Here is a 15,539-nt window from a genome sequence, read left to right on the forward strand (position 1 = left end):
GCACTTAATTTGCCCGAGCCCAGGCCCCGTGGCATCGACAAAAGTCTTAAAGACTTAAATTGGAAAGCTTTTGTGCTGCAATTTGCAGCTCATTTGAATTGCAGCCGCGTAAATCAAATTTAGCGGCATGCCACATTTGCCGACAGCTCACAAATCAAACGGCAAATTGAAATGGCCCAACAAGGACGAGGCAGGGACGCTTCATCAAATAAAACCCCATTCGAGGCCCACACTGGGGGGGACTGTTTCTCATTTCTGCTCCGATCAAGCAACCCGAATCGGAGTTTCTCTGGAATTCAACACAATTCTCTTCGCTTCTACTGAGTCTTGTTTGAGATCATGACCTGAACACATCAAAAATATTATAGCAGCTAAATAACTGGCTAAAAAAATGTGGAAACTTCAGGTTTTGGTCGTGCACATTTTGCTGCTTGGCTGCATCATGAACATCTATTTTCAATCAACAATTGTGGAGAATCTGGAGCCGCAGAAGACACTGCCAGAGTTGGGCCTGAAGCCGCCTGCCGATCGATTGGTTGTATTCATTGCCGATGGCCTGCGTGCAGAGTCGTTCTTTGAGGGTAACTGCAGCGGGGTGCCACACATTCGCCAGCTGTTCGAGCAGCAAGGTGTGGTCGGTATATCCAGTGGCATTGCACCCACAATGAGTCGTCCCGGACATATTGCCATTTTTGCTGGCTTCAATGAGGATCCCCAGGCGGCCATCACGAACTTCATGTGGAATCCCACGCCCTTTGACTCGGTATTCAATCGCAGCCGCATTTCCATTGGATGGGTGCACAAAACGGTCGCCGATTACTTCACCCGCTCCCGCGGCGAGCCGCCACGATTCGAAACTTATCGTGCAACGGATTTCACTGGAAGATTTATGACCGATACCTGGGTGTACGAGAAGGCCCGCGACTTTCTGACCAACGACGAGAATGTCCGACAACTGCAAAATGCCACACAGCTGGTGTTTCTGGTGTATTTGTTTGATCTGGACAAGGCGGGTCATGTTTTCACGCCGCTGCAGCCAGAGTTCCGGGAGAGGCTGCATGAAACACAGAAGAAAATTCGACAGACTTACGAGCTCTTCGAGAGCGCCTTCAACGACAATCGCACGGCATATCTGATGACATCTGATCACGGCATGTCCGATACGGGTAAGAATTATTCAGATATCAAAGGGATATTTGACCATTTCTCTGGTTCTCCCCACAGGCTACCATGGCGGAGGAACTGATTCGGAAATCGAAATGCCCTTCTACCTATGGGGTGCTGGGGTCAAGCGCCAGGGACCCCCCACCGAGCATAACTTCACAGCCAACGAGCAGGGGCTGCAGTTGCCGCTGCAGGAACTCAACCAGATTCAACTGGCGCCGCTCATGTCAGCGCTGATTGGCCTGCCGCCACCCATAAACAACCGAGCCCCACTGCCCCTGGGCTTCCTCGATGTCAGCGAAGAGTACGAGCGGCAGGCGTTGCTGCTGAATGTGCTGCAACTGCTGTCACAGGCCAAGAGCGTGATGCTGCGCCATGAGCGCAGCTTCTTCCACAAATGGATGCCAAAGTATGAGAAACTGGACTCGGCACGGATCGCCAGTCTTTCCACCGAAGTGGAGCAACTAATAGCGGCAGGGTATGTCCAAAAAGCCATGCAACTGCTCCAGCAAACGTCCTGGCGTGCACGGCAGTGCCTGGAGTACTACCAGGACTACTATCAAACCCCTTTGCTGGTGGCCGTGTGTGCCTCGTTTCTGGGTTGGCTCTTCTGTCTGGCGATGTGGCTGATGCGCGAATTCCCAGCCCAGAATCCGCAGCCAAAGATGGGACTCCGAACATGGATGACGGCTCTGATGGTCCTGCTGGGAATGGTGCTTGGATGTGTGTTGCTCCTGCAGCGGGTGCCCTGCATGACGGCCTTTTATCTGCTGCTGCCCATCGGCATCTGGACGATGGCTCTGGCCGAACGCCCGCTGCATGGCCCGTCCATTCCCTACCCACTGACACACTTGACCTGGACAGTGATTCCCGCTGGATTGGTGGTCACGACATCGTTCATGAACAGCCACGTCGGTCTGCTGTACGCCGGGGTTGTGATTGCCTACAATCGGCGCGGATTCCGTCGACCCACGCTCAAGTTGTTCATCTGGCTGGTCGCCGTGCTGCTCCCCAGTGGCTTTCTGATGCTCAAACAAAACTCTAGATTTCAGTTGATACCCAGCGAATATGCTCTGGGGTGCAGCATGTGTCTGGCCGTGTTCCTGCCATGGCTCTTGGGACACAAGCATCCGCTGCACGTCTGGCTGATCAATTCGAGCATTCTACTGATTGGAATCTACGGCATTTATCTCTCCGAAAACAACCTGGAGGTTACACTGTACTTACAGGTCGCCTTCTGGGCCTTCCTGTGCTACGCATTTGTGTCGGTGCCATACAGCAATGCCAATACCCCTTTAAGCCGCCTGCATTTGGTTTCCTTCAATTTGATTGTGGTTCATGCTCTGCTCTCCCTCTCAACGGGCTCGCTCTTCAATCAAATGATGATTGCAGAGTTTATGCTGGGCCAGGAAGTTCATTCCGAGATCAGTAAGCCCAAGGAAAATGCAATAGAAGAAGCGGATGAACCTGAACCCGAGGCAAGCCATGACGAAACTGTACAGAAGACTGAAGAAAAGCCCTCAACTCCATTGGAACACCTGAAGCTATCCTATCACTATGCCGCCTTCATTCTGTTCTACTTTTACCTCTCCTTTTTCGGATCCGGACACTGGCTATTCAGTTTCGCCTTCCGTCCGACAACTTCGCGCCTGCTGATCTCCAACTATTCCCCATTCGTAATGACCGCTCTCATCATATTCAAGATTCTGATTCCCTCCATTATCATCATGTCGGGCGTGTACACTTTCTCCGCATACGCTCGAAAGTACAGCCGTGCCATTTTCATCTGCATGTTCCTGATCAGCGATGTCATGTGTTTGTATTTCTGTTTCTATGTGCAGAACCAAGGCTCCTGGCGGGACATTCGCCGCTCTATGGATCATGTTGTCTTGACCAACGTTATTGTGATTTTGCTGCTGATCTGTTCCTGTTTTATCAAGTCCATTCTCATTGCCATCAAGGCCCCTAAAGCAAAGCCACCCATCGTGGTGCAGGAGATTATGGAGGGAAACCCTGTTGCCCCCACTTATCCACAGCTTGATGCTGAAGAGAGCCAAGCCTAAGGGTTCTCTCTTCAAATTTGGATAATGCAACGAAATTATTGTTAAATAAAATTAAATGTTCTTGAGTTTCTCCTTGCCAGCGGGTACCGTAAATGTGTATTTGTGTCTCATATTTTATACCATTGACAGCGATTCAATTGCATTTTGCTAAGTATTTAAGCCATAATGCCCGTATGCTAATGGGCCAATGGGTCGGATGTTTGATGTTTGTCATAATAATTAGCTGGCATTTTCCTTTTACTCATTGCGCTGGGTGGTTGCCAGGGTAACGGTTGATTAAATGAGCTTTCCCCAAACGTTTAGGCAGCGCCGCTCGTTCCGTTCGTTCCCTTTGATGTAATTTTCTTATATTTTCTGCCTTTTTTTGCCCGTTGAGCCTCCGACAGCTTGTTGAGTTTATCCTGTCAATATACCCAATGTGGGATAAGGGTACGAGAATGAGAAGAGTCTCATTTTAGGTCTCTGGCTGGCATTGGATTTCCATTGATTGGATTGATCGACCGCCAGATTGATTAATTGACACTTTGCACATTAATTAACTTCAGTGAGAAATCTGCTGGCTGAAATATCCATTTGCTGAATGTTGGCTTACAGACTTGGCCCTAAGCCAGCTGCTGATCTGCTGTGGGAGCTGCAACTGATGGACTGCTGCCTGATGACCTTCTCCGACAGGAAATTATGACAACTATCGCCAGGGTTTTTCTTTAATAAAAGTTTCGATGAGATGCCCCCGCAAATGCATATGGAGACCGAATTTATCGCTGATTAATAAACTCATTAGAACTTTTCTTGTTTCCGCACTATCACAAGGAGGAAAACCCCCAACTTTCGCCACGGATTTAATTGGAAAAGTTCGGGCGGGCGGGCCTTAGTTTAAGGCACTCCATTTGGCAAGTTGTTGGGGCAAAATTCGTTAGTTGGTCAATATTCCACATTGCATGTACACCTCCTGCCCCTGTAGCTAAGAACATCCATGGCATTCGGCAGCCTGTCAACGTTTTGGCTTCTTCATTTTCCGTGGAAACAAAATGCCCGAAGGCGGCAAGGAAAAGGAACCGCAAAAAGGAAAAAATAAGAAGAAAATGTTACCCAGATGAAGACAAAGAATTATGCCTTCTTGTCGGTTATTAATGAGCCACGGCTCCCGGGGGCATGTGCACCGAGACAACTTTCAATTTGGCCGACGCCTAATGAAAATGCATTTGAAAGGTAAAATGATTAATGTCAGGCCCCCCAGTTGGGTCTTAAATTTTTCGTGGGTTAACCGATCCGACCGATACCGCCAACGCTACCGCTACCGAGACCGCCGGTGCCACAGATTTAATTAAAATAAAATATAAAAAATCCCCGCATTGCTACACGCCGGCAGCAGGTGCTGTCAGATGTAAAATCTGGGTTGAGAGAACTCCGTTCGCACTTATTACATTTTAGAAGTTAATTAAAATATTTTTGTTAAATATAACAAAAATTGAATAGAATTTACAAATATTTACCATTTAGAAAATTGTTTTTTATCTGGTTTCTATTTTGCATTCATTGTGTTTATATTCGATAATTCTACGAAGTGCCAACCGAAAATTGCCAGCTGTTGCTGATGTGGTTTGGTTTACCCTTCCAGAGGGTATACACCTTTGAATGCAATTTTCAGTAACGACAGCTTCTTTATCGGGCATCCTACAGCATTATTCTGCCAGGGAAACGTTGAAACTGTAAGGGTATAAAAAAAAGGTAACACATTTTCCTTCCATTGTTTTTTTTTTGGAGCGCAAATTATGCGCTGCCTGACGGCAATTTAATTTGCTATTAGAATGTTGCCTATCAAATCAATGAATCATATGTGTGTGCCGTACAAAATATATATCAAATATGCCTAAAATGTATATGCAAATTTAATGAATTCGAATACTCTGTGTGTGGGTGTGTTTGTATGTGTTTGGGTCTGCCTTTTTTTTGTCAATTTAACGGCCAAGTCCCTGCAACGGTCTAAATAAAATATGAATTGAAAAACCGACAAAATAAAATCCATAACCAACTGCTGTTCAATTAATTATTATCAGAATATTTCTGGTGCCCATTTAGTGGAGTTTGGTTTTGCAAATTGCACCATTCCATTCGTGTGCATTTAGTTGAATTTAGTGAAAATGAAATAATTGTTTGGGGCAAATCATCGATACGGGAAGCAGCAGCAGCAGCACCAGCAGCAGCTCGGCAGTTGCCAGTGACATGGAGCGGAGAGAACTGGCTGTATAATTCAATTGCATTATCAAACTGGATTAGCAATGAATGCTTCTAATCTGCAAATAATTCTCTCGGCAGCATTAGTCAATTTGCATACAGCAAAATGTAGATATGCAAAAGTGCAACTGTTTGAAACAGTTTATCTGTGAATACAATTGTGGGTGGAGCGTGAGAGCGTCATGCGATATTTCAGCATCGAATTGAAGGACTTTAAGTGATGGTATTCCAGCAGACATTTGATATCTGCCATCTTTAATATATTACTATCGCAGTTTCCATCCAGTCCCGACCTGCACACAAACATTCAAAGTCGTAATGGAGTACGCCGTGCGCATGTATAAATAACAAAATGTGTCCTCGTGTTCGGGGCAAACAGATCTCCTTTTGTTTTCTATTAAACAATTGACAAAGTGCCTGTGCGTGTGTGTCTCTGTGTCTACGTCTGTGTGAGTACTCCTGTGTGGGCCTTGTCGTCTGATGCGACTACACATATAAATTATAATTTAATAAGAAAGCAAACGAAAAATTCAATGGCGCCATAAACCATAAAAAGACGCTGAAAAGTTCTCGAGTGTGCGTCTGTCTCTGTGTGTTTGTGTGTGCGCGGATGTGTGTCGAAAAACAATAAGCAAACAGCAGAGTTCCCTCCGGACTGAGATGAGGGTAAAGTAAACATTGAAATCATCTTCTGGCGGGGTGGAGCGGAAACAGCCCGAAACCCCGAATGGGACGCACCGAGAGGACTCGATTAAGTGGCATAAAGTGATGATAAATGCGACATTGAGCAACAATAAATTGTTGGCCTTTGTCTCTTCTATTGTCTCTCACCCCCACCACGCGCTCTTTTTCTCTATCTCTCTCTCTGTCGCTCTCCACGTTATTCGCCGTTTATTGTTTCACTGCTTGCTATTCCTCCGTTTGCACTGCTTGCCATTGACGTGTTTGACTTATTGATGCTGCGTGCCGGGATTAGCGATGAGGCGACGGCAGCAGCGGCAGCGGTGGCGGTGGCGTCGGCGACCCACGCTGCGTACGAGCAACGCAAATAAACCGACGAGCATAAAGCTCAGAGAGCAGCGCTGATTAGCATTTGTGCGTGTGTGTGTGAATTTGAGGGTGAGTGCTTGTGCGGGTGCATGGCTGCACGTGTGTGTGTGGCAGGATGCTCATGCGAGTATATTTTTTGGTGCTCATTCAATTGTTTATGGTAATTTGAAATTCATTGGACGGCAGTCCTCACCATTTGATGGCACTGCAGACAGCGCATTAAAGCTTAAATTCAATCAAAATTGATTTGTGATGTGCGAGTGTGATATGGCGGATATTCCATTATAGGTCAGGTCCCAGTGCCACACAATCCCTGTACAATTCCCCGCCGGACACACATTTGAGCTGCATTTGAGGCACACTCGACTCTAAGCTTCATTGCAGCCACGGCCACGCCCCATGGCCAAATGTAAGGGAAAAAGTTTTCTACTTAAAAAACGCGAAGTTGCCTCAATCCTGAAATTGTTTTCCCTTCTTTTTTTTCACTCTCCCTCTTCAGTTGGCCGCAAGCCGTGCCACTTGCCACAGAGAAAGCCAAGCCATAGTCGGAGCTGGAGCCGGAGCCGAGTTCGAGATTACTTTGGTTTACATTGTGCTACGTTTGTGGTTTAAATATTGTATTAAGTTTGCTGGCTGGTGATTGGAAAGCAACTGCACATAAATAGAAAAGAGAAGAACAACATTCCCAGCAGCAAGGCATGCAACTCATGCCACAAAAACCCCAACAGCTGGCCGCATTTCATTGCAGTTTTGCATTATATTCAGCTGAGGGGAAGTGCAGCCCTTAGAGAGAAAGAGAAAGGGCCTGAATCGGAGTCGGCGATCCATTGAAAGCCGAGTTAGCAGCCACTTGAGTTGCTTGCTCCCATTAGCCCTCCTCAGTGGCAGCAGCAGGAGTGCCCCGACCGCCGGCAGGACCTCCACCAGCAGCAGCAACATCAGCATTCGTATCGGTCCAGTCGGCCAAGCAATTGCTTAATTGCAACTTAAGCTCAATTTTCCTGCTACCCCCCACAAACCCAACCATCTGCCAATCCTCAGAAGTCTTGTTCCACTGCCACTCTCCCGCTCCGTCCGTCCTGTCCGCCCTATCTGTCTGTATGTATGGGCCGTCTGCTCGACTTGTTTGTTTGTTGCTGGTACATAAAATCTTGGCCAGCTCACAATCGTTGCATGTAATGACTGGAATTTGCGGTGGCTCCAATATGAGCCAAGGTGATGGAGTGCTGAGGATTCTGAGGACGGGAGGAGCGCACAGGCGGACGAGCGAGGGTACTCCAGGCTCCAAGCTGCAAGCTGCTGGCCCTGGACGCTCCATAGATAAACACAGCCGCACTCGGAAGCCCAAACTAAGCCCTTCAGCCGGCGCACAGCTTCAGCCTCGGGGCACTTAAACCCCAAAGTTGGCCTGCCAGGAATTAGAATCCTAAATGCGGCATGTCCGGGGCAATCCTTAAATGCAGTTTAAGTGTTGTTTACCTGCGGCTTTTGCCAGCCGCAAATTATCCTTTTAATGCCGCAAATCCACTGCCGACCAAACATAAATGTGCCATGATTTTTCACTCCCCAACTTTGACAAACGTCAAAATAGTTTTGTTTTTAAGTCTTCCAAACATGAATGAAGATAATGAATTGAGTGAAGAGTCAGTGCAGGAAAGGGAACCTGATGATTCGACGCCCATTCCCGCTTTTTCGCTGAGGGACATGGGCTACCGTGAACCAAAAGAGGGAATTGACCAGAAATTGTGTTCCAGAAATGAGTACAAAGAGCACATAATTCGTGGCATGAATCGGATAATTAGCCAGCAACAGAAAACGGACATCGCGGTCTATGTTCGGGGATACAAATTCGTCTGCCACCTTTGCGTGCTTAAGACCTGCACGGAATTTGCTAAGAATCTGCACTTTCCTAATAGTTTGATTATAGCTCATGAGGATGTCACACCCACGGGTTTCCAGCTGGCCTACGAATGGATGATCCACAAGGATTCTACGCTAAAACGCAAAGATATTGTCGAGCTGTACTTGGCAGCGGAGTACATGAATGTGCCGGATCTGTTGGATCATGTGTGGCATCTTTTCAACGAGAAGAAACTTGTCAATGATGCCATGGCCTTCCAGATTTACCTGGAGTGCCTGCCCCACAGGAGGAGCATGTTGCAGGACTTGATGCTGCGCCGCGTGCATCGCTTTTTCCTCATGGCAGTCACCACAGAGGAGTACCTGCAGCTGGAGCTTAAAAATGTCTCCGAAATGCTGAGCCACAGCAACATGTGTGTCAACTCTGAGCTGGAGATCTACTACAGTGCCGTGCGATGGCTTCATCACGATTGGCCACAGCGCAAGACGCATGCCCCGCGGATCATGGGAGTGGTCCACTTGCACCTACTGCCCTTTCAGTGCATCAATTCGATCAGAGAGGAGCTGCCGGAGCTGCACAACATTCCCGAAGTTCAGAGACTGATCAATGACGCACTTGCTAGAGAAAAAACCCGGCGGGCAGCGAGTCTGCGTCAATGGGTTTACGATAGTCAAATCCCCCACCATCACAGCTGCGTCTGTCCCAAGTGGCGGTGCCTTGACCTGGCGGGGTTCGACCAATATTTGGAGCTAATCATAGCCGCTGGACCGAACTATTCCCAGTCTCTAAGGTACTTGCGAGGCGGCTACACGATGCCCTGCTGTCGAAGTGCATTGCTAAGAAAATCTTGAGAAAATAAATCGGAGCACATTCAAGAGGCACACAAGGGGCCTCCTCTTATACATTCTCGAGCCTGTGTTTGTGTGTATTTTGGTGTATGAAACACACCCTGGGGTCCCATATAATTGCTACAAATAATTTCATTAGTTCGCTACGGCCGTTTGGGCTTTGGTTTCGCATTCGAATTCGCATTAAGCGTTTCCAATTAGTTGAATGGCTGCCATTTTGCTGGAATTAATTGTCAACGTTTATGAACTAAGCATTTGCACCCTACACAAGTGTAAGTGTGTGTTTGTATCTGTGTGGTTAGCCGTGGTGTACGTGTTTGCTCAACACTCGCGCATTGCAATGCAAAGACAAGCAAACAAACAACAATCACACATGCAAATATCAATGCCCCGGGCTGTCAGGCACTCCCTTTAGCGCAAACCAACAAAAAATATACATTGTACATATCTACGGGGAATATATGAAAAAATATGTTTACACAACACCATAACCCAACACAGAGAAACGAACAGACGAACGGACAGACAGACATCCATAATCAAAATATTTTGTTAAAAAATACAACACAATTAACAGCAGAAATCAGGAAGCAACAAAAAGTAAAATGCATTCGAATGCATTACGTGTGTGTGCGAGTGTTGTGTGTGTGTGTGTTATTTCAACTGCATTTTTCATGGACTCATTCGAGGATTTTGCCGGATTTCAATGCAAATGTTTGTACGGCTTTTTGTGTACCTTTGCTTTACCATTATCCAGCATTCATAAATTTCGACCGGGTGAATTAAAACAATAACACAAATGCAATTGATTTGCCTCTCGCTCTCTTAACCGCACCGCACTCCGAAAACCCAAAATGAAAGTAACAAAGTTCCCATGATTTTTTTCGGCATGTAATTTAATTGTCTGCTGTTGAGGCGCCATGCGATAAATCAATTACTGTAGATTATGCCTCAGATTATGGAGGAGGTTCTTGTGTGTATTTTTTGTAGGTTCCTAAGGGGCGGCGTCCGTTGCCACTGGAGCCCTGTAAATGCAAATGAAGATAGATGCATCTGGCAGTTGCACTGTGCAGAATAATTGACGCTGAATATGATGAATGAGTGCCAATTACAAACTTAGCGAAAAGAATCAAAAGACGATTAATGAGGCCAGACGGGCACCCACAATGAAATATTGAACTGGGGAAAGCTTTAAGTGCTTCACATTCAACCATTTCTTAGATTTAAAACGTCCTCTGTGAGACACAGAAGCACATCCCTGACAAAGTCTTCGGGGATTGAGTTTCATCCCAAACATTCCCCAAGTTAATATCAAATGCTGTAGCTCCAGCTTTGCATCCACATAGCCCCTTGTGTCTCCTATTCGCCTCTTCAGCCCCATAACAATTAGAGCAGGAAATCCCATTTGATTACTCATTGCCGCTTATTGCCAGTTGCAACAAACTGATAATCCTATTGTGGTTGTGTTTGTACCCCCTTAATTGCCATCACACCATCCTCAGACAACCAGCTCACAGACACACAGACACCCAGCACACACACACACATTAGAGAATGTGTATGTACATCCATGACAAACAAAAGCGGCTTTACTTTCCATGTTTTGCGGCGGCTGCGTTTTTGAAGTTCCATTACTCAAACCCCTAAACGGCTGAACGGCTGAACGGTGTATGAAAGAGAGCAGACAAGGGGACTGTGGTATGGGGGGACTGGGTTGGGGTTGGCAAACTATTTGGTGGCAAACTTTATGGCTGGCCCATTGTTTCAATTGTTCGGGCTGGCAAAAAGTTGGCCAATACCGCCGCTGGCCGACTGTCAAATTTTAAGTGCTTCCCAGGCTCAAGTCCCGCCACACTTTAAGTCTGATTAGCTAATTGCGTTTGTCTAATTTGATTTGTCGGGATTTCAATTAAAGTCTTTGCCGATAAGATCACTGGAAATGCCATTTACAAAACGAAGGACGAAACGAGGCAAACATTGGGGAACGTGACATGCGGCAAAGTGTAATACACCTACCTCCCAGCAGAGAAAAGAGAAGGGAGCCTACAGTTTTTAATCCCAGACAAGCTTATAAAGTACCAGAATCCCCAACGGATTAGCAGCCAGAGCTCTATTAGAGAGTTATTGCGGGCGCATGGGCATTTTTGGGTGGTATTTTTTTTGTAAACCTGAGTGGCATAGTCGAGCCCAGCTACAAGTATGCATAATTTGCTGATTGCAATTAAAAGCAATTATGCTCAGTGTCCTGGCAACCACAAACTCATTAGCTTGTTGCACCAAAACCGCAATGCAGCATATAACCCACAACATCAGCAGCAGCAGCAGCAGCAACAGCAGCAGCAACACCGAAAATTACTTACACACATTCGAGTGTGTGAGTGCGAGTGTGAGAGCATACCCCATCGTGCACGACTGTGCTGATGTGAGAGTGGATTTCTGGATCATAATGAAAAGCCACTCGACTCGAATCCAAGCGAAGCAAAACCTTAAAACCGCTTCTGACCGAAACCCAAAATGAAATCGAATCGTTGACCAAATTGCACAGCTTGACGCCATCTTTTTGGCCAAATTTCTTTCGGCAGAGCTGCCCAGTCGAGGCGTTTTTCGGACACACTTTTTGACAAGCGGGTGAGAAGTGCTTTCAAACAAAATGGTCACGGCAAAGTGCCCACAGCCCTGACAGCCCTGGTCTGATGTGGGCCCAGACCGGGTTTGTTTAGAGGGTTTTATGCATATGTCCGACATGTGGAAAATTCCATTAGGAAGTTTTCTTTGTTTGCATACATTTGCATGTCTTTCTCTGTGCTCTCCCAGCTTCTGCGTCTCTGGCTTTACATCAGAAATAATTTATTTGTGGCCAGTACGAGGACCATTTTTATTATTATTATTTTGTAATGGTTTTCGAGTGTTTGCTGTGGCACAACAGCAGCAGGAACGGCAGCAAAGAAATGGAAATGATTTGCATAAAATCGATTAAACATTTTCAGCAAATAAAATGCATATTGAAATGAAATGAATAGAAAGTAAGCCATAAACAACAACAAAAACAGGAGAATGCTCTGTCCAGCAGGAAGTCCTCATCCTTATCCCTCCTTAGTTTGGTATCTGCCAGCAGACTCTTCAGTTTTTGTTGCCTTTTGTTGTGCAAAGTGCCTTGCGAAAAGTTGTGCATAAAGCAGGAGCAGGAGCAGCAGCAGCAGCATCAGAAGTAGGGATCAGCTCAAGGAATGGAACGGATTGGTTGTGTGTGCCCAAAGACTTATCAATAAATTGGGGAGCAAGTCCAAAAGTAATAATGGAATGCAGCAGCAAATATTAAGTTCCTGACCGAATTTTGAACCATAATCAACTGACCTCAACCCAACAGCTCAAAGGTTTAATTTATCAGATCCTCGAACTTGATGGCGTTATTGCTGCTGCTGCTGCTGCTGCTGGGGCTAAGCCCTCAAGACGAGCTCAAATATTTTTCAATCATTAAAATATTGAATATCCAAATTGCAGAGATACCTGCCGCATTACTTACCCTGAGACAGTTTTGTGTGCAATTAAACTTTACCTTAGTGTCTGGGCAAGTCACACAATCAAAGGATAGGCCCGGGCTCTGTGGAGAATATGAGAGGTTTGATGTGCAAAGTTCAAGAGGAATTTTCAAACATCATTTACGGCAAAATGAGATGTGTAATCCATTTTGGCAAACAAATATCAAAGTTATTTGTATTTAATTTCTTAGGCAAGCAAAGTTAATTAATTACAGCAAAGACTTGGCACAAGACAGACCAAGAGACAGAGAGAGAGAGAGAGAGAGTGGGTTATAAATAGTTATTTGGCTGCCTGGTGTCTGGCGTTTGGTCTGGTATGAAATTACAATGATTTAAGTACTTGCGCTTCAACTCACTTGAAAACTTACTCAACCAACTGAAGGATGCGGCAATAGAAAAGAGCAGAGCAGAGCTGGCTGGCTGACTGGGGGAACAACTTCCGTGCTCCACGATGCTGCTACTCCTCACTCCACACTGCACACCCCACCTCTGTGTCGACCTTAATGGCAACTTAAGCTGCCTTGAGATGCAACAATAGCAAGCATATCAAATATAAATGATGCCCTTTGGAGTCGCTGCCACGCCTACGAATGACTGGTCGCCCACAATGCCGCAGCAGCAGCAGCTCGTCAGCCGTCGTGGAAATGCAAATGAAGATGAAAATTAACGCGCATTTCGTTTGCATGGAAAATCCGTCGCTCCAACCCCACCCAACCCCCGAGTAGGTTCACACAAAATGCAACAGCATGAAAAACAATTTGGGTATACAATTTAAGAGGGGTTTGTGCTCTGGTTTCTTGTGCTGCCTTAGAGTTATTTCTGTTGCTGTTGCTGTTGCTGTTCCTGCCACGCTCCGCATGGCTAATGAAGCAAATCAGAGTCCCAGCTGCAGGAGGCAACCAGGCCACCAGGCAACCGAAATGTTTCGACAACTTTCAACTGGCAAAGACACAAAAGTGCAATTCAATTGCAGACACAAGGCACGAAGGCCACTTTAAGGCCTGGCGTAAAAATCCATCCAAAAAGCAAAAAGAAAGCAGAGAAAATTGCATGCAATAAATTTCGAATTAAATAGAAATTTGCACAGTCAACTGCTGGGAGGGGAAGGATGCCAGAGGAGGGGAAGAATGGGGAGCCAGCCGGCAGATACCAACCAGAAAAGAGGGAAGCAAAAAATGCAAATCTCAACTAATTCTTATAAATTATTTAATAAGAAAAAGTCAAATGATTCATTTTTAAGCTGCACCCTTCATCACCAAAGCTCAGCAGGAGCAGCAGCAGCCTGAAGCAAGAGCAGCAACAGCAGAGGCAAAAAGAAAAGCAGCTAGAGAAGCCATAAAAAGAGCAGCGAGAAAGAAAAAGTCAGGACCGGAAAATAGCAGACTGCTGAACAAACGCAAAATGCTGCACGGGCACTGTACTGCATCTTCCCTATGTTCGGGCGGGTGCGTGTTCGTGTGTGTGTATGCTTCTGCGATGTTTTTCCCCCCAACACATACATATTTGCATGATTGTGTGTGTGTGTGCGTTTGTGTATTAGCGTGTGGATGATTTAACGTCAAACTGCAAGTGAAATGAGGCTGTCAAAGGGACCGCCACGCCGCTTGCCTTGGCAGTGGCATGTGTTGCCGACAGACGACAGCCGACAGGGCGTCAATAAGTTCTCGACCATAAGAAAGACCAAAAAACTTCTTTTGTATGAGGGCAGTAGACATCAATACTGATGTGTGTGTGTGGGATGTGCGATACGCTCTATTCGGCTAAACAAAAGAAATGTAAAGGTTATCCATCAATTATAGTACCCTGCAGCAAGAGAGTTTGCCAGCGCTGAGACAAAGTGCCCAGAGCAGCAGTCAGACTTCCAAGAATCTTCCACAGCCGCGGCGGCAAAGTCAAGTTCTACGCTGCATTTGCCGCGCACAATGGGCTGCTCCAGCTCTGCTATGCAATTGCGATTACTCTGCGTTTGCTTACATACACGCAACACGCCCTCACGACAACGACGAGCCAGCACAAAAGGCATAGCCAAAGGGGAGAGGAGCGCATCAGCAGGAGCTGCCACAAAGAGCAAGTCCTGCGATGCAGGCAAAAAGCGAGGCGAAAAGCAAAAGGAGAAGTGAGTGCGGCAGCAGCGGCAGCCATGGAAAATGTTGAATGTTGTGCACATGGCAGTTTATTCATGATTTCACATATTTTGCTCCGCACAACCCACACCGACCGCCATTGTTGGACGCTGGCAGCACAAAAAATATTGCTTTTCCATGGGAGTATGTGTGTTTGTGTGTGTATGGTCTCCATGGGAGAGAGCACATCTAGACGAAGCCAAAAGCCCGGACAGAGTTTTTGTCGGACTTGGCTGCACTTAGACACACTTTTTCTACTGCAGCTTGCTGTTGTTGCTGCTGCCGCTGCTGCTGCTTCTGCTGTGGCGCTGCATTTTTATGGTTTTAACATGTTTACTTTAATTTTGTGTATTTGTCTTGTTGGCGTTGCTTTGACAAATGTCCGCAGCTGCCAGCAGCAGCAGCAGCTGAAGCCGAAGAAGCCAACAATTAAATTTAAGACAAGATGAGGTTTGAGGTTTCACTTTACTAGTTGATTTTTGTATTTTTCATTTGAATTTCACAACATTTCATAAAATTCAGAAGAAACTTAATAAGAATGAAGCGGCTCGACATTGGGATACCCATCCTTGGAATGCTAACCATAAATATTACCTATTAACACGTACAAAAATGCAGTCCCATCATCAAACGATGAGTGCGTAATTCGTTTGGCA

The 15,539-nt window shown here is 46.1% G+C and overlaps 2 protein-coding genes across 2 annotated transcripts; both read left to right on the plus strand.

Annotated features, from left to right (window-relative positions):
• Positions 1–336: 336 nt before the first annotated feature.
• LOC117898111 (GPI ethanolamine phosphate transferase 1) lies at positions 337–3,270 on the plus strand. Its single transcript, XM_034807297.1, has 2 exons — positions 337–1,166; positions 1,225–3,270. The coding sequence occupies exons 1-2, from the start codon at positions 392–394 to the stop codon at positions 3,225–3,227; spliced, it is 2,778 nt and encodes a 925-aa protein (XP_034663188.1). The 5' UTR covers positions 337–391; the 3' UTR covers positions 3,228–3,270.
• A 4,856-nt stretch (positions 3,271–8,126) lies between these two features.
• On the plus strand, positions 8,127–9,224 carry LOC117899255 (kelch-like protein 7). Its single transcript, XM_034809142.1, has one exon. The coding sequence runs from the start codon at positions 8,127–8,129 to the stop codon at positions 9,222–9,224; it is 1,098 nt and encodes a 365-aa protein (XP_034665033.1).
• Positions 9,225–15,539: the final 6,315 nt, after the last annotated feature.

This window comes from Drosophila subobscura, chromosome O, assembly GCF_008121235.1.
Source record: "Drosophila subobscura isolate 14011-0131.10 chromosome O, UCBerk_Dsub_1.0, whole genome shotgun sequence".
NCBI lineage: Eukaryota > Metazoa > Arthropoda > Insecta > Diptera > Drosophilidae > Drosophila > Drosophila subobscura.